Source organism: Bos grunniens, chromosome 17 (genome assembly GCF_055505025.1).
Source record: "Bos grunniens cultivar Pamir isolate PY7600 chromosome 17, Bosgru_T2T1.0, whole genome shotgun sequence".
Classification (NCBI taxonomy): Eukaryota; Metazoa; Chordata; class Mammalia; order Artiodactyla; family Bovidae; genus Bos; species Bos grunniens.
In genome coordinates, this window is record NC_141181.1 from 54,488,680 (window position 1) to 54,507,358 (window position 18,679).

At 39.6% G+C, this 18,679-nt stretch overlaps 1 protein-coding gene across 2 annotated transcripts in view; it reads left to right on the forward strand.

Moving 5' to 3' along the window:
* The window catches only part of IFT81 (intraflagellar transport 81), a 96,217-nt gene that overhangs the window by 60,588 nt on the left and 16,950 nt on the right, over positions 1-18,679 (forward strand). Inside the window, exons 12-14 of one of the 2 annotated variants that reach the window (XM_086347660.1) lie at positions 604-753; positions 7,862-7,990; positions 8,957-9,046. In XM_086347660.1, coding sequence (XP_086203786.1) covers positions 604-753; positions 7,862-7,990; positions 8,957-9,046 — 369 coding nt within the window. The remainder of the gene's footprint in view (positions 1-603; positions 754-7,861; positions 7,991-8,956; positions 9,047-18,679) is intronic. The other variant, XM_086347661.1, reaches the window with a different exon arrangement.

Consider the following 18,679-nt stretch of genomic DNA (forward strand, 5'->3'; position numbering starts at 1 on the left):
TCCATTAGAGTAGTTACAATTATTAGTAGGTCAACAGCTGAATTAAGCAACTATGAGTTCCCACTAATTTGGAGTATTTTTAGCTTTTGAACATTTGGGATGAGTTTCAGATGCTTCTTAGGGTATATGGTCATAGTACCTTTCTTAAATGATAAATGGTAACTGCAAATGTTGACTGTTCTGCTTGGTTATATTAATCCCAGTAGATCCAGGGTCACCAAAATAGTACAATGCGTAAGAGATAAAATGATAAGACCATAGCCAGAATTGGTCTTCCACTTTTTTCTTCTTCTTTTTAACCTGTTTAACTTTTATAGGATTGAAGTTGCTGTTTTCCAAATCCTTATTGTAAAGCTCACAATGAATAGCTTTTATATAAGGATTTCCAGTATTTAATGGGTCCAAAAAATCAAAATGTACACAAAGTATTTTAATTAAGCAGTTAGTCTTTCCAACTTTTTAATAAAACTAAGTTATTGTTCTGTATTTGTGACACGCATGTTGGACAGTAGAAAAGAAAATGTTTGTAATACGTTGAGGTTATATATAATATTTAGCAACTACTTTTCTACTTATTAAACTACACATTGTGTTCTTTTGCAGTTCAAGCGATATGTCAGTAAACTTCGAAGCAAAAGTACAGTTTTCAAAAAGAAGCATCAAATAATAGCTGAATTTAAAGCTGAATTTGGTCTCTTGCAGAGGACAGAAGAACTTCTTAAGCAACGTCATGAAAATATTCAACATCAACTGGTAATACAAAATTATATTGGGGTTCTAAAAGTACAAATGCCTAGAAGTTTATAAGTTATAGCTTCATACTGAAGTCATTGTTTTTATTAGAAAAACCATAAAATTATTCATTTTTGCTGATTAATTATTGAGGTGATCTTTAAGCTGATTCATGTACTTTACTGTAACAATGAGTGCTTTTTTATCTGTGCTGGACTTTGGGATAATTAATAGAAGTTGAATTGCAAGTAGCTTTTTCTTTTGGATAGCTAACTAATATAACAAAAATAATCATACCAGGAGATTGACTGTAATTTATTTATTTATCATGGCCTACTAGTCAGAAATCTAAGCAGCCACTTCCGTGGAGCTATGGAAAGATGTATTCAGGGAAGATTCTATATGGAAGTTTGCCTGCAGGCTTGGTTCCCTGTATGTTTGTGCCTTGGTTGTCAAAAAAAGTTCAACCCAGAGAAATCTCTCTAGCAACAAAGCTGTTCTTGTTGTGGGTGCCAGTTTCTCTGAGTTTTCTTGATTTGGCTTTTTTTTTTTCCTTTCACCCATGTGGAAATTATGTCATCATATGATGTTGGCTTGCATGCATGCATGCTAACTTGATTCAGTCATATCTGACTCTTTGTGACCCCATGGACTGTAGCCCACCAGGCTTGCTGTCCATGGGATCCTCCAGGCAAGAATATTGAAGTGGGTTGGATGTTGGCTTACCAGCTAGCAATAATCTGTTAGAGGTTAATGAAATTTCAACCAGTTGTGGTTAGCTGGCAATATGAACTTTTCTGTCTCATGCTGTTGAATATTGTTTGGTTCTAGGGAACTAAAGATTGAACATTTACAGACATCAAACATAGGTTCTAATAGCAGTAACTTTTAAAATTGATATGTAGCAACTGCATTATTGCTCACTTCAAAATACTTTCTAATTTTCATTGTGATTTCTTTGACCTATGGTTACTGCTTAAAACCAAACATTTGGGGATTTTCTAGTTACCTTTCTGTTATTGATTTCTAGTTTATTTCTGCTATGACCAAAGAACATACTCTGTGATTTCAGTTCTTTGAAAAATTTGAATGTTGCATTATGGCCTAGCATGTGGTCTATCTTGATCATTGTTCCATGCACAGTTGAGAAGAATATATATTATGTTGAGGATGGTGTTCCATATATGTCAATTCAGTCCAGTATGTTAACCATGATACTCAAATCTTCTGTGTTTCTATTGACATTTTCATCTGCTTGTCCCATCAATTATTGAGAAAGATGTTTTACAATATCTATGCTCTTTCTCTTTTTAGTTCCATCAGTTTTTGCTGTACATCTTTCCTTAAGCTTCTTAGAAGCACAGCCGGAGAAGGGAATACTTGGTACAAGTGATTTTCTGAGGGAGGGAGTACCTTCAGAAGAAAGGGAATGAGGGAAACAAGTGGGGCAGTAGAAAAAGCCAAATAAGGGTGTATTTTTTAATTTTATTTTTAATTAGAGGATAATTGTTTTACAATACTGTGTTGGTTTCTGCCATACATCAACATGAATCAGCCATAGGTATACATATGTGAACATTTGGGCACAGATTGTACCATGGAGTTGATTCCACCTTGAGGCAAGGGGTCTGGCCTTTTATACTCCCATATCAGTCAGTCATCAGCTGTGGTAGGGTGATGAAGCCTAGATGAGGCAGCTCCCATTGGGCAAAGGGAATGTTCTAAAGAAGGGGCAACTGTGAGGCATTAGCAATCAGCACTCATAGCAGCTTGCAGATAAGGTCTGAGTGGTGCACCAACAACATCCTCTATAACCCATCCCTTGCACTGAGATCTGCTTGTTTCTCATGTTAAAGTCACTCCATCCTGGTATTTCTTCTATAGGATTACAGTTGGTCAAAATTTCTAGGAAAATTTAGGAGAGTTTGTGGGACAAATTAAAACTCTCTTTGCTGCATTTGGTCCCAAAGACATAACTAATATTCAGTATCTCCTTTCTCTACCATCCATCCTAGATTCCCCACATGTTTAGCTAGTACCTCCAGTGGTCTAGATGACTTACTTGGTGGGATGACTCAGTCCCTCATTCCTCAGAGCTATGAGATTCTAGTAACAATGCCCTTCTCAGGTTGTGGTTGCTAAACCTACCCATTTACTGGTAAAACTGGGTAGGAGAGTACCAAGATATGCCATAATGGATCACATGAATGCCAAGTATATTCCTATCTGTCCCCCATTATATAGCACCATCAGTATAGCCTTAAGGTATCCTGCCAATAAATCACTCCTTCTTTTGCCCACTGGTCTTTGGGCATGAGGAGCCCATGCGACAGGATGGTGGCCAGAGGATTAAGTTTAGAGGGCCTGTCAGTGTGCCTTCTGGTAAAAGCAAGTCCATCTGGAAATTAGAACATTTATACTCACAGAGCCTAAAGTTGTGCCTCTTCTGTTGTGGGCATTCTCTAGTGGCTATATACATGTGATGAAGAGATCTTCACATTTAGTGTTAATTCTTATAGCTCAGTCCACATGCCTTCTCCCCAGACCTCCTTGTCCGTAGTCATTCAGTCTTGCTCTCTTGTTTCCTCCAGGCCCCTGACCAACAAGCTAAGCCATTTGTCACTGCCCAGAGGATACAAGATAATCTGGGGTTTTAAGATTCTCAAGTGAATCTATCCAGTTATCCCCCTTTCAGACTCAGCACACATTCTCTTCCCTATCACAGCCCTGACTTTGACATGGGATATATTCAGCCTTCTATGAAGTTTTGCCAGGATTAAGTCCTGTCCCTTGTTTTCAGCTTTCTCTGCTCTGTAGCCATAGGAAATGAGGGTTTCTTTAAACCTTCTAAGGAAGTTCTCTGACCTTATTGCTTTGCATTAAATCACTGATTAATGGATTTGAGCCTGTCAGTTGAGCTTAGCAACAGCCACCCTGACTGTTGCTAAGTGACTATTTATTTATGCTTCTCAAATACCAGCAACATTGCACCAGCTAGTACCTTCCTGTGATCGTTCAGGTCCTCCAAGAAGCATCATCCAGATTGGTTTAAATGTACAAGAGATTTATGAAGGAAGTATTTGTGAAGGGTAGAGGGAATTGGGCAGGAGGAGGCAGGGAAAGATGTTAGGCTCTAATGCAAGTCTGATATCTATGAAGGAAGAAGGAGGAAGGAAGATTGGGGATAGGATATAGGATATTTTAAGGACATTTTCGTTAGGAAGATGGGGACTTCCTGAGCCAGTCACCAGTAAGAGGAGTTCCCTGTCAAGAAGGAATGGGTTAGCTGCTGGTAACAGCCTGGGGGAAGCATGGCCTTGGTATGAACATGATGGTAGAGACAGAGGGCCAACAGTAATGGCTGTCATTCAGCTTTGTTCCTCTCTTTAAGGAGATTCTCTTTAGCAAACTCTCTTTAAGGAGATTCAGGCAATCCATTGTATGACCACTATAATCACTTCCACCTATTTTCTGCCTTAGTTGACAGGTCTTAACAATTGTACTGCTATAACATGCCCAAGACTAATATTACTCTACTTGCCCCCAGTCAGAGGGCCCTCTGCCTTGTTCATCCAGTTGAGTGATCCAACCCTAGAAGCCAGGTTTGATCAGGTTCTCTAGAAGCAGAATCTGAAACAAGAATTCTTGTTCTTCTTCACATGATTAATTCAGTGAGTGCTCTTAGGAGAAAGGAAGTGAAGGAAACAGGATGAAGCAAAGAGGAAGAAGTAGATTCAGTTGGAGTCCAGTTTCATGCTGATTGCACAAGGAGCTCTGAGCATAAATTGCATCACAAAGTTGGTCTCATTTTTAGGCAAGAGGGCTGCCCCCTTTGGGCCCCTATGTCAGTCACTTGCTGTGGATCCTCTTAACACTCAAGAGGTGGTGTGACACAGTTTCTGTTCAGCCAAGGGTACACTTTGAGGAAGGGACAACTGTAAACCATCAAAATACCAATTCTCACAAGATCTAGGGGCTGGGTACACTGACACAGTAAGCAGTTCAGGGCAGAGCAGCCACAGTATCCACTGCAGGTATCCTGAGATTAGTCCATGTGAATTTATTATAGTTACCTTCCTATTGGCAGTGTTTGACATGATAGACAACTCCCTCTTCCTGTAAAATTGTTCTTTACTTGTCTTCTGGCACACTACACTCTCCTTGTTTTTCCTTACTAACACTACTGTTCCTATTCCATGGCTGATTTCTTCCCACTTCTTCAAAGCCTAGATGTCAGAGTCCCCCAGGCTTAGGCCTTGGATCTCTTCTCTGCCCTCAGTCCCTTGGTGATCTTATTCTCTTGTGGCTTTAAAGACATTGGCTGTGCAGACAACTCACAAATTTGTATCTCCAGCCTAGATCGCTTCTCAAATTCCAATCTTGTGCATGTAACATCTTGAACTGTCTATTGGATTTCTACTAGAGAGTATAGGTTTTTTTTTTTAACACATCCAAACTTAAACTTCTGACCTTCACTACTCCCTCACCTGTCCTCCTGAGTCTTCCTCATCTCAACAAATAGCAACTCCATTCTCTCAGTTCTTCAGGCCAAAACCCCCTGGAGTCATCTTTACCCCTCACTTTCCTTCATATCCTAACCTGTCATAATATCTTCTTGGAGGGACTTCCCTGGCAGTCCAGTGGTTGAGAATCCACCTGCCAGTGCAGGGAACTTGGATTCAATCCCTGGTCTGGGAACTAAGATCCCACATGCCACAGAGCAGCTAAGCCTGTGTGCCACAACTACTGAGTTCGAGCTCTAGAGCCTGTGAGCCGCAACTACTGAGCCTTTGTGCTGCAGCTACTGAAGCCCGCATGCTGTAGAGCCTGTGCTTCACAATAAGAGAAGCCCACAGACCACAACTAGAGAGTAGCCCCGGCTTGCTGCAACTTATAGAAGCCCAAGTGCAGCAATGAAGACCCAATGTAGCCAGGAATTATATTTTAAATGTGTACATATATATATATATATATATATATATATACACACACACACACAGACACACACACACACAGACATATCTTGTTGGATCTATCTTTAAAATATATACAGGACCACTTCTCATCACCTCTGTTGCCCCCATCTGCTTCATACTACCATCATCTCTAACTTGAATTATTGAAATTGTCTTCTGACTGATTTCTCTGCCCCTCCGCTTGTCCCTCTATAGTTTGAGCTCAGTCAGCATAGATGTTAAAGTTTTCACTTAAAAACTCCTTTACTCTGAACCTTCCAACAAGTCTCCCATTCTATTTAAAGTAAGTCCAAGCTCTTTCACTGGCCTAAAACACAACAATATAATTTATCATCAAAACTAGGACACTTTTCAGAATGCAAAGGACAATAAATGTAAACTGATACTGTCTCAGCTAACCAGCTAAGTCCTATATGATCCCTCCCCTATCTCCACCTCTATTTTAAGCTCCCCCCCCCCCGCCCCCGTCTAGTTGTTTATTGAAAGGGCCAAGCATGCTCTTGTGCTGGGCTGTTCTCAGTCATGTCCAAGGATTGTAGTCCCCCAGTCCCCAGGACTATGACCCCAAGGACTGTAATTCACCAGGCTCCTCTGTCTGTGGGATTTCCCAGGCAAGGATACTGGAGTAGATAGCCATTTCCTACTCCAGGGGATCTTCCCAACCCAGGGATTGAACCTATGTCTTCTGCACTGGCAGGCAGATTCTTTACCACTGTGCCACCTGGGAAGTCCCCAAGTACGTGCCTACCTCATGTCTTTTGCACTTGTTGATCCCCTGGGTATCTCTATGACTTGCTCCCTCACTTCCTTCAGAGCTTCACTTAGGTGTCATCTGCTCAGGGAGACCTTATCTAACCACCTTGTTAAGATTCCAACCCTACTCTTCCCTCACACTGTATATATTTTAGTTGTTTACCTATTGCCCATTTGCTCTCACTAGAAGTTAGCTCTGTGAGGGAAGGGATTTTTTCCCCTGGTTTTTTCTTTTTTTCACTGCAGTATATGTGGTGCCTAGAACTGTGTTCTTGTTCAGTTTCTAAGTTGTGTCTTACTCATTGACTGCAGAACACCAGGCTTCCCTGTCCTTCACTTTCTCTCAAAGCTTCCTCAGGTTCATCTCCATTGAGTCAGTGATGCTATCTAACCATCCATTCTCTGCCACCCCTGTCTCCTTTTGTCTTCAGTCTTTCCCAGCATCAGAGTCTTTTCCAATGAATCAGCTCTCTGCATCAGGTGGCTAAAGTATTAGAGCTTTAGCTTCAGCATCAGTCCTTCCAGTGAATATTCAAGGTTGATTTCCTTTAGGATTGACTGGTTTGATCTCCTTGCAGGCTAAGGACTCTTAAGAGTCTTCTCCAGCACCACAATTCGAAAACATCAATTCTTTGGCACTCAGCCTTCTTTATAGTCCAGCCCTCACATTCATACATGACTACTGAAAAAAACCATAGCTTTGACTCTATTGATCTTTATTGGCAAAGTGATGTCTCTGCTTTTTCATTCGCTGCCTAGGTCTGTCATAGGTTTCCTTCCAAGGAGCAAGCACCTTTTAATTTTACGGCTACAGTCACCATCCACAGTGATTCAAGAGCATAAGAAAATAAAACCTGTCACTGCTTCCACTTTTTCCCCTTCTATTTGCTGTGAAGTGATGGGACCAGATGCCATGATCTGTGTTTTTTGAATGTTGAGTTTTAAGCCAGCTTTTTCCACTCTCCTCTTTTGCCCTCATCAAGAGACCATTTAGTTCTTCTAAAGAGCCTAGATCTGTACTTGGCACATTAATAAATACTAGATCAGTGAGCAAATATGTACAGTTTTTCACTTGAGATCATTCATTCACCAAATATTTAATGAGTGCATCCTGTGTTTTAGCTTCTATGCCAAGTACATAGCATTATGCTGAAGTCTAAAATTATAATTACTTCCTATGCCCCTGAAGATGCTATAGTAAAATTTAGTATAAGTTTATAAAATATAAAGGAATATAATTATTGTTGAAGTCAATGAAGATTGTTGACTAAATTCCTTTATTTTACTTACAACTTTATTGTTATGTATTAAATCTATATACTTCTTAGGGAATCATCAAGGTTAGACATCAGTTTTGTGGACTCTTGTTTTTTACGCCTATTTTTATTCTCTACTTTCAGCAAACTATTGAGGAGAAAAGGGGTATATCTGGATATAGTTATACCCAAGAAGAACTAGAACGAGTATCTGCTCTGAAGAGTGAAGTTGATGAAATGAAAGGACGAACACTGGATGACATGTCTGAAATGGTGATTACACAGGCTTTGTTTTACACATAGGCTCTAAGGCAGATATTTCTGTGTTTGTTCTGTTCTTCAGTACAACATTCATTTCTGTGTATTGTTTCATTATATTCTTTCATCTGTCTTTATCACTCTCTTAAATTTTTCCATTCTTAGGAGGTTGTTCAATTTGTAATACTTTACATGTTTTGTGGTTTTTGAAGTGTGTAAAAGTTACATAGCATTAAAGAAATATTTAAGATAAAAAATTAAGTTTTCCCAAATTATACTACTTAACTTAATACAGTTATTTCATTTTTGTGTACGTCCTTAGTTTCTTTCCATGTTTAGGACTGCTATTTAACCAGAATGCACAGGTAGAGCTTCATCAGACTTTAAAATGTTGAAATCTTTCATTATTTATTGGTAAATAGCTGCTGCCCCAAACTCTGAGTACCTACCTCCACCTGTCTTGTCCACATTGTTCCCAGAGCCCTCTGGATTTCACAACATTCTAACTCCTAAAAAGATTAACATTTTGCACAGCAGATGCCTCCAAGACCTGATTCATCTCTACGGCTGGTGTCCATTGTGATTGGTCATTGCTATACCTTTTGGGTTATTAAGTAGTTTGACTATCACTTCATCCATGTTTATGTGCATTTTATATAACCTACATAATTTACATACTTTTTAAACTTAATACAGAGTTGTATATTAGCAACTTTCTAATTTCTTTTATCCTTCAGCTAGATTATAAATATTTTCCCATAATAGTTTGCAGTCTTAATAATTGACATTTTGAATAGTTACATCATATTCTGTCTTACTGAGAAGTCAGTACTAATTAAATGACTTCCCTTTCGTTGGCATTGAAATAATTTATAGTTTTATTCACTTATATTAATACTTCAGTAAATGTCTTCGTACATATAGTATTTTAGTTCTTTTGAACTCTTTTCTTAGATGTCATATATTTTGTTTAAATGGCAGGTAAAAAAACTAAATTCCCTGGTATCTGAAAAGAAGTCAGCTCTAGCTCCAATTATAAAAGAACTACGACAATTGCGTCAGAAATGCCAAGTAAGACAATTTAGCTCTGTGATACTTTTAATACTCTCTCATGTTCAAATGTATTAGTTAAAATCCTAGATATTTTACTTGGATAATTCCTGGCAAACAAATCATTATTTTTATATGATTCTGTGAAAGAGAATAATAATGTGACCATCAATGGTTTTTGTTTAGTTTATGTTGTTTGTTTTGTCATAAATTTTTGCACTGGGGAGAGAAGGAGAAGAACGAGTTTAAGCTAAAGTCAGAAGTGCAGCCAAATGAGATTTGTGCTTTAAATAATGTTCATGTCAGAGCTATAAATATGAAGTCACATTCTTCAGTGGCCAGGTGAAAGTTCAGAGTGTGCCAACAAGTGGTGACAAGTTAATGTTAGATTAATGAACTTGCTTTGCTGGGGAGCAGGATGGGGGGCAAATCATGATAACTTATGCTTAAGTGATGAAATACAGTTACTTGGAAGCTAATTCTAGACACTGCTTTAAAGATAAACTGTAAGAAGGTAAATGCCCAGATCGGGTGGCCTTCACCATTTGACATTAACAATTGTTATTTTATCATTCTCCATGAAGTAATTTTAGGTTTGAATGTGAGCAGTACTGCATGTGCCTAAGGATGAACTATAAAACTCTTCATAAATGCTATCCATCAGAGACAAGAGAACCACAGTGAGAGATCACATGGACCTTGAAATCAGATAGACATTGTTTCCTTTTTTATAGAAAATGCCATGGAGTCTGAGACACGTTTCAGTTCAGTTCATTTGTTCAGTCGTGTCCAGCTCCTTGCGATCCCACGGACTGCAGCACACCAGGCCTCCCTGTCCATCACCAACTCCCGGAGTCTACTCAAACTCATGTCCATTGAGTCAGTGATGCCATCCAACCATCTCATCCTCTGTCGTCCTGTTCTCCTCCCGCTTTCAGTCTTTCCCAGCATCAGGGTCTTTTCTAACGAGTCAGTTCTTTGCATCAGGTGGCCCAAGTATTGCAGTTTCAGCTTCAGCATCAGTCCTTCCAATGAATATTCAGGACTGATTTCCTTTAGGATGGACTGGTTGGATCTCCTTGAAAACCACAGTTCAAAAGCATTAATTCTTCGGTGCTCAGCTTTCTTTACAGTCCCACTCTCAGGTTGGTGACAGGTTTAGTGACTTGTCCAAATAGAGGAGGAAATGAGAGAGTTGGAGCTTCACTCTAGCATCTCTAGCATATTTTACATCTTCTGCTTATTTCATTGTACACTCCTGCTGTCACAAGGGAAATGGAAGAGAAAAGTCCCAGTCCTCAGGACTTCATACTGTAATAGGAGAGGTGGAACAAACACAAAAGAAATTAGGAAACACAAAAGAAATTAGGAAAAACAAAAGATAACCCAACTTAAGAACAGTATAGAAAAAATATAATCAAAATCATACTCCTAACTGATGAGGAAATAGGAAGGAAATGAAGGAAATGAGGAAATGATTGTCAGGAAGAAAAGTTTCAGAAAGGAGATTAAAAGAAAAATTGTAGGTTGAAGATATCAAGAATTATTTTCATGGGTATATTCTAGTAATTGATTTTCTTAGTGCTTTTCTTGTGCCAGCAACTTGCAGATAAAAAGTGAAAGTCACTCAGTCATGTCCAACACTTTGCATGCAACCCCATGGACTGTAGCCCACCACGATCCTCTGTCCATGATATTCTCCAGGCCAGAATACTGGAGTGAGTAGCCGTTCCTGTCTCCAGGGGATCTTGCCAACCCAGGGATCGAACCCAGGTCTCCCGAATTGCAGGCAGATTCTTTATTGTCTGAGCCATCAGGGAAACCCAAAGGGAACAGTTATATGTATTTCTAGTGATGAAAAAATTTCTTTATAATAGTATTAATAAAATATAGTAAAAGTAAATGTTTGTAAAGACTGTGGCTCAGATGATGAACTCCTTATTGCCAAATTCAGACTTAAATTGAAGAAAGTGGGGAAAACCACTAGATCATTCAGGTATGACCTAAACCAAATCCCTTATGATTATACAGTGGAAGTGAGAAATAAATTTAAGGGATTAGATCTGATAGACAGAGTGCCTGATGAACTATGGACGGAGGTTCATGACACTGTACAGGAGACAGGGATCAAGACCATCCACATGGAAAAGAAAAGCAAAAAAGCAAAATGGCTGTCTGAGGAGGCCTTACAAATAGCTGTGAAGAGAAGAGAAGTGAAAAGTAAAGGAGAAAAGGAAAGATATAAGCATCTGAATGCAGAATTCCAAAGAATAGCAAGGAGAGGTAAGAAAGCCTTCCTCAGCGATCAATGCAAAGAAATAGAGGAAAACAACAGAAAGGGAAAGACTAGAGATCTCTTCAAGAAAATTAGAGATACTAAGGAAACATTTCATGCAAAGATGGGCTTGATAAAGGACAGAAATGGTATGGACCTAACAGAAGCAGAAGATACTAAGAAAACGTGGCAAGAATACACTGAAGAACTACACAAAAAAGAGCTTCATGACCCAGATAATCATGATGGTGTGATCACTCACCTAGAGCCAGACCTCCTGGAATGTGAAGTCAAGTGGGCCTTAGAAAGCTTCATTACGAACAAAGCTAGTGGAGGTGATGGAATTCCAGTTGAGCTATTTCAAACCCTGAAAGATGATGCTGTGAAAGTGCTACACTCAATATGCCAGCAAATTTGGAAACCTCAGCAGTGGCCACAGGCCTGGAAAAGGTCAGTTTTCATTCCAATCCCAAAGAAAGGCAATGCCAAAGAATGCTCAAACTACCACACAATTGCACTCATCTCACACGCTAGTAAAAAATGCTCAAAATTCTCCAACCCAGGCTTTAGCAATATGTGAACCGTGAACTTCCAGATGTCTAAGCTGGTTTTAGAAAAGGCAGAGGAACCAGAGATCAAACTGCCAACATCCACTGGATCATGGAAAAAGCAAGAGAGTTCCAGAAAAACATCTATTTCTGCTTTACTGACTATGCCAAAGCCTTTGACTATGTGGATCACAATAACTGTGGAAAATTCTGAAAGAGATGGGAATACCAGACCACCTGACCTGCCTCTTGAGAAACCTATATGCAGGTCAGGAAGCAACAGTTAGAACTGGACATGGAATAACAGACTGGTTCCATACAGGAAAAGGAGTATGTCAAGGCTGTATATTGTCACCCTGCTTATTTAACTTATATGCAGAGTACATCGTGAGAAACACTGGGCTCGAAGAAGCACAAGCTGGAATCAAGATTTCAGGGAGAAATATCAATAACCTCAGATATGCAGATGACACCACCCTTATGGCAAAAACCTAAGAGGAACTAAAGCCTCTTGATGAAAGTGAAAGAGGAGAGTGAAAAAGTTGGCTTAAAGCTCAACATTCAGAAAACTAACATCATGGCATCTGGTCCCATCACTTCATGGGAAATGGATGGGGAAACAGTGGAAACAGTGTCAGACTTTATTTTTTTGGGCTCCCAAATCACTGCAGATGGTGATTGCAGCCATGAAATTAAAAGATGCTTACTCCTTGGAAGGAAAGTTATAACCAACCTAGATAGCATATTCAAAAGCAGGGGTATTATCTTGCCAGCAAAGGTCCGTTTGTCTAGTCAAGGCTATGGTTTTTCCAGTGGTCATGTATAGATGTGAAAGTTGGACTGTGAAGAAAGTTGAGCACCAAAGAATTGATGCTTTTGAACTGTGGTGTTGGAGAAGACTCTTGAGAGTCCCTTGCACTGCAAGGAGATCCAACCATTCCATTCTGAAGGAGATCAGCCCTGGGATTTCTTTGGAAGGAATGATGCTAAAGCTGAAACTCCAGTACTTTGGCCACCTCATGCGAAGAGTTGATTCATTGGAAAAGACCCTGATGCTGGGAGGGATTGGGGGCAGGAGGAAAAGGGGATGACAGAGGATGAGATGGCTGGATGGCATCACTGACTCAATGGACATGAGTTTGAGTGAACTCCGGAGTTGGTGATGGACAGGGAGGCCTGGCATGCTGTGATTCATGGGGTTGCAAAGAGTCGGACACAACTGAGCGACTGAACTGAACTGAATAGTCATACTTTATTGCATTTTTTACAAATTAAGGATTTGTAGCAACCCTGCGGTGAGTAAGTCTGTTGGTGCCATTTTTCCAACATTTGCTTACTTCATGTCTTTGATTTTGGTAATTCTTGCAGTATTTCCAACTTTTTCATTATGTTTGTTATGGTAATCTGTGCTCAGTGATCTTTGATGTTACTATTGCCAAAAGATTGACTTCCTGAAGGCTCAGGTGATGGTTAGCATTTTTTAGCAATAAAGTATTTTAAAATTAAGGTATATACGTTTTTTAGACATAATGCTATTGCACACTTAGCAGACAACAGTATAGGGTAAACATAACTTTATATATACTGGGAAACCAAGACATTCATGTGATTCACTTTACTGTGATATTCACTTTTTTGCAGTGGTCTGAGGCAGTATACAGTCAGCAAAAATAAGACCAGGAGCTGACTGTGGCTCAGATCATGAACTCCTTATTGCCAAATTCAGACTTAAATTGAAGAAAGTAGGGGAAACCACTAGACCATTCAGGTATGACCTAAAACAAATCCCTTATGATTATACAGTGAAAGTGATAAATAGATTCAAGGAATTAGATCTGATAGACAGAGTGCCTGATGAACTATGAATGGAGGTTCGTGACATTGTATTGGAGGCAGTGATCAAGACCATTCCCAAGAAAAAGAAATGCCAAAGGTAAAATGGTTGTCTGAGGAGGCCTTACAAATAGCTAAGAAAAAAAAAGAAGCTAAACGCAAAGGAGAAAAGGAAAGATATATCCATTTGAATGCAGAGTTCCAAAGAATACCAAGGAGAGATAAGAAAGCCTTCCTCAGCGATCAATGCAAAGAAATAGAGGAAAACAATGGAATGGGAAAGACTAGACATCTCTTCAAGAAAATTAGAGATACCAAGGAAACATTTCATATAAAGATGGGCATAATAAAGGACAGAAATGGTATGGACCTAACAGAAGCAGAAGATGTTAAGAAAAAGGTGGCAAGAATATACAGAAGAACTGTACAAAGATCTTCATGACCCAGATAACCATGATGGTGTGATCACTCACCTAGAGCCAGACATCCTGAAATGCAAAGTCAAGTGGGCCTTAGGAAGCATCACTATGAACAAAGCTAGTGGAGGTGATGGAATTCCTGTTGAACTATTTCAGATCCTAAAAGATGATGCTGTGAAAGTGCTGCACTTAATATATCAGCAAATTTGGAAAACTCAGCAGTGACCACAGGACTGGAAAATGTCAGTTTTCATTCCAGTCCCAAAGAAAGGCAATGCCAAAGAATTCTCAAACTAGTGCACAATTACATTCATCTCACATGCTAGCAAAGTAATGCTCAAAATTCTCCAAGCCAGGCTTCAGCAATATGTGAACCGTGAACTTTCAGATGTTCAAACTGGATTTAGAAAAGGCAGAGGAACCAAAGATCAAATTTCCAACATCCATTGGATCATCGAAAAGGTGAGAGAGTTCCAGAAAAACATCTACTTCTGCTTTATTGACTATACCAAAGCCTTTGACTGTGTGGATCACAACAAACTGTGGAAAATTCTTAAAGTGATGGGAATACCAGACCACCTGACCTGCCTCCTGAGAAACCTGTATACAGGTCAAGAAGCAACGTTAGAACTGCACATGGAACAATGGACTGGTTCCAAATCAGGAAAGGAGTACATCAAGGCTGTATATTGTCACCCTGCTTATTTAACTTATATGCAGAGTACATCATGAGAATTGCTGGACTGGATGAAGCACAAGCTGGAATCAAGATTGCCAGGTTAAATATCAATAACCTCAGCTACACAGATGACACCACCCTTATGGCAGAAAGTGAAGAACTAAAGAGCCTCTTGATGAAAGTGAAAGAAGAGAGTGAAAAAATTGGCTTAAACTATGGAGAACAGTGTGGAGATTCCTTAAAAAACTGGAAATAGAACTGCCTTATGATCCGGCAATCCCACTGCTGGGCATACACACTGAGGAAACCAGAATCGAAAGAGACACGTGTACCCCAATGTTCATTGCAGCACTGTTTATAATAGCCAGGACATGGAAGCAACCTAGATGTCCATCAGCAGACAAATGGATAAGAAAGCTGTGGTACATATACACTGTGGAATATTACTCAGCCATTAAAAGGAATACATTTGAATCAGTTCTAATGAGGTGGATGACACTGGAGCCTATTATACAGAATGAAGTAAGCCAGAAGGACAAACACCAATACAGTATACTAATGTATATATATGGAATTTAGAAAAATGGTAACAATAACCCTATATGCAAGACAGCAAAACAGACACAGATGTATAGAACACTCTTTTGGACTCTGTGGGAGAGGGCGAGGGTGGGATGATTTGGGAGAATGGCATTGAAACATGTACATTATCATATGTGAAACAAATCGCCAGTCCATGTTCGATGCATGAGACAGGATGCTTGGGGCTGGTGCACAGGGATGACCCAGAGGGATGGGATGGGGAGGGAGGTGGGAGGGGGGTTCAAGATGGGGAACATGTACATCCATGGCAGATTCATATCAATATATGGCAAAACCACTACAATATTGTAAAGTAATTAGCCTCCAATTAAAATAAATAAATTTATATTAAAAAAAAAAGAACTCATACTCATACTACACCAATAACATGACTCAGTGAATCACTTCGTGTTGGCTTCTCACTGTTCCTGCCACAGCCATGTGTCTGCCTGTGTGCTGGTTTTTTTCCTCCATTTTTTAGTTTCTCCTCATTCTTTGGATTGGCATAGTTGTAAGCTTAGCTTGCTTATGGCTCCTCAGTGTTCACATCTCACACTGTAGCCTTTCTCTACATATGTGTTGAAGTTGTGAACTTATAATTCCCATTTTCTCTGCATTTTCTAATTTAAATTCCTGGCGCAGTGCCTCTCTTTGAAGAGCAGTTTTCCATGCCAGACCAACTCAGAGATTACTGCTATCTTCAGGTCAGATCAAGGATCCATCCTTAGTTGAACCGGCTATGCTTGTGGGTAAGGATCAGAAGAAAGGAGGGTAATATAGAACTAAGTATGGCTGCCTAGAGAATTTTCCTTCTGGAGAAGCTACAGAATCAGGCAGACCCTAAATAACCTTAGGTAGATGACTTCATCTCTATATTGTATCCTCACCTGTAAACCAATCCCTTCTTAATAGAGTGGTTGTAAAATTATGAAATAACACATGTAAGGTACTTTGCAATCAGTTCAGTTCAGTTGCTCAGTTGTGTCCGACTCTTTGCGACCCCATGGACTGCAGCATGCCAGGCCTCCCTGTCCATCACCAACTCCCGGAGTTCACTCAAACTCATGTCCATCTAGTCAGTGATGCCATCCAGCCATCTCATCCTCTGTCATCCCCTTCTCTTCCTGCCCCCAATCCCTCCCGGCATCAGAGTCTTTTCCAATGAGTCAACTCTTTGCATGAGGTGGCCAAAGTATTGGGTTTCAGCTTCAGCATCATTCCCTCCAAAGAAATCCCAGGGCTGATCTCCTTCAGAATGGAATGGTTGGATCTCCTTGCAGTCCAAGGGACTCTCAAGAGTCTTCTCCAACACCACAGTTCAAAAGCATCAATTCTTTGGCATTCAACTTTCTTCACAGTCCAACTCTCACATCCATACATGACCACAGGAAAAACCATAGCCTTGACTAGATGGACCTTTGTTGGCAAAGTAATGTCTCTGCTTTTTAATATGCTCTCTAGGTTGGTTATAACTTTCCTTCCAAGGAGTAAGCATCTTTTAATTTCATGGCTGCAATCACCATCTGCAGTGATTTGGGAGCCCAAAAAAATAAAGTTTGACACTGTTTCCACTGTTTCCCCATCTATTTGCCATGAAGTGATGGGACCAGATGCCATGATGTTAGTTTTCTGAATGTTGAGCTTTAAGCCAACTTTTTCACTCTCCTCTTTCACTTTCATCAAGATGCTTTAGTTCCTCTTCACTTTCTGCCATAAGGGTGGTGTCATCTGCCTATCTGAGGTTATTGATATTTCTCCCTGAAATCTTGATTCCAGCTTGTGCTTCTTCCAGCCCAGCATTTCTCTTGATGTACTCTGCATATAAGTTAAATAAGCAGGGTGACAATATACAGCCTTGATGTACTCCTTTTCCTATTTGGAACCAGTCTGTTGTTCCATGTCCAGTTCTAACTGTTGCTTCCTGACCTGCATGTAGGTTTCTCAAGAGGCAGGTCAGGTGATCTGGTATTCCCATCTCTTTCAGAATTTTCCAGTTTATTGTGATCCACACAGTCAAAGGCTTTGGCACAGTCAATAAAGCAGAAATAGATGTTTTTCTGGAACTCTCTTGCTTTTTCCATGATCCAGCAGATGTTGGCAGTTTGCTCTCTGGTTCCTCTGCCTTTTCTAAAACCAGCTTGAACATCTGGAAGTTCATGATTCATGTATTGCTGAAGCCTGGGTTGGAGAATTTTGAGCATTTTTTACTAGCGTGTGAGATGAGTACAATTGTGCAGTAGTTTGAACATTCTTTGGCATTGCCTTTCTTTGGGATTGGAATGAAAACTGACCTTTTCCAGTCCTGTGGCCACTGCTGAGGTTTCCAAATTTGCTGGCATCTTGAGTGCAGCACTTTCACAGCATCATCTTTCAGGGTTTGAAATAACTCAATGTCCATCACCTCCACTAGCTTTGTTCGTGGTGATGCTTTAGCAATTCAATGACTAATACACAGAACTGTTTTTTAAAAGTTATTTATCATTATAACTATTAGAAATAGTTTTAAAGGAAGGAATACTATTGCCTTTCAAAAAAATTGATTTTCTCAGTAAAACCATATACTAGATTAAATTCTATAAAGTCATTTATTATAAAATATAACCAGAACCTGAAATTCATTTTTATGTGTTTTAACTGTATTTCTCTGTATGTCAAGTCCTTCCTGCCTGTTCCATTTCAAAGAAATATAGCTATCTCACCACCATTCCCAGATAATACAGCTCTTCAGTTATTAACATATTCATCAAATCAAAGGGGCACCGAAGTCCTGTAAGCTTTTCATTTCTGTCTTCTGCCATGTTGAAAAGTAATGGGGACAGAGTTCCAATTTTAGAAGATAGAAAGAGTTCTGCAGATAGATGGTGGTGATGGTTGTACAACAGTGTGAATATATTTAACACCACTGAACTGTGCACTTAAAAATGGTTTAAGTGGGACTTTCCTGGTGGTCCAGTAGATAAGAATCTGCCTTCCAGTGCATGGGTGTGGGTTCAATCCCTGGTCGAGGAACTAAGATCCCACATGTGGCAGGGCAACTAAGCCCATGCACCACAACTAGAGAGAAGTCAGCTTGTCACAGCTGAGACCTAACACAGCCAAAAAATAATAAATAAGTATTTTTATTTATTGTGATTATTTTCATTTTATGTGTATTTTACCAGTTTTAAAAGTTTAAAAAAAAGAAGAGTATAGAACTTGCCCACGTTTTTATTAACCATTTGGTTTTTTTAAACGTTTGAGTTCAATGACCTTATTGAGTCCCTAATGTTCATTTTGTTTATCTCCATATGTCAGTCTCCTACATCCCTGTATAGTTTA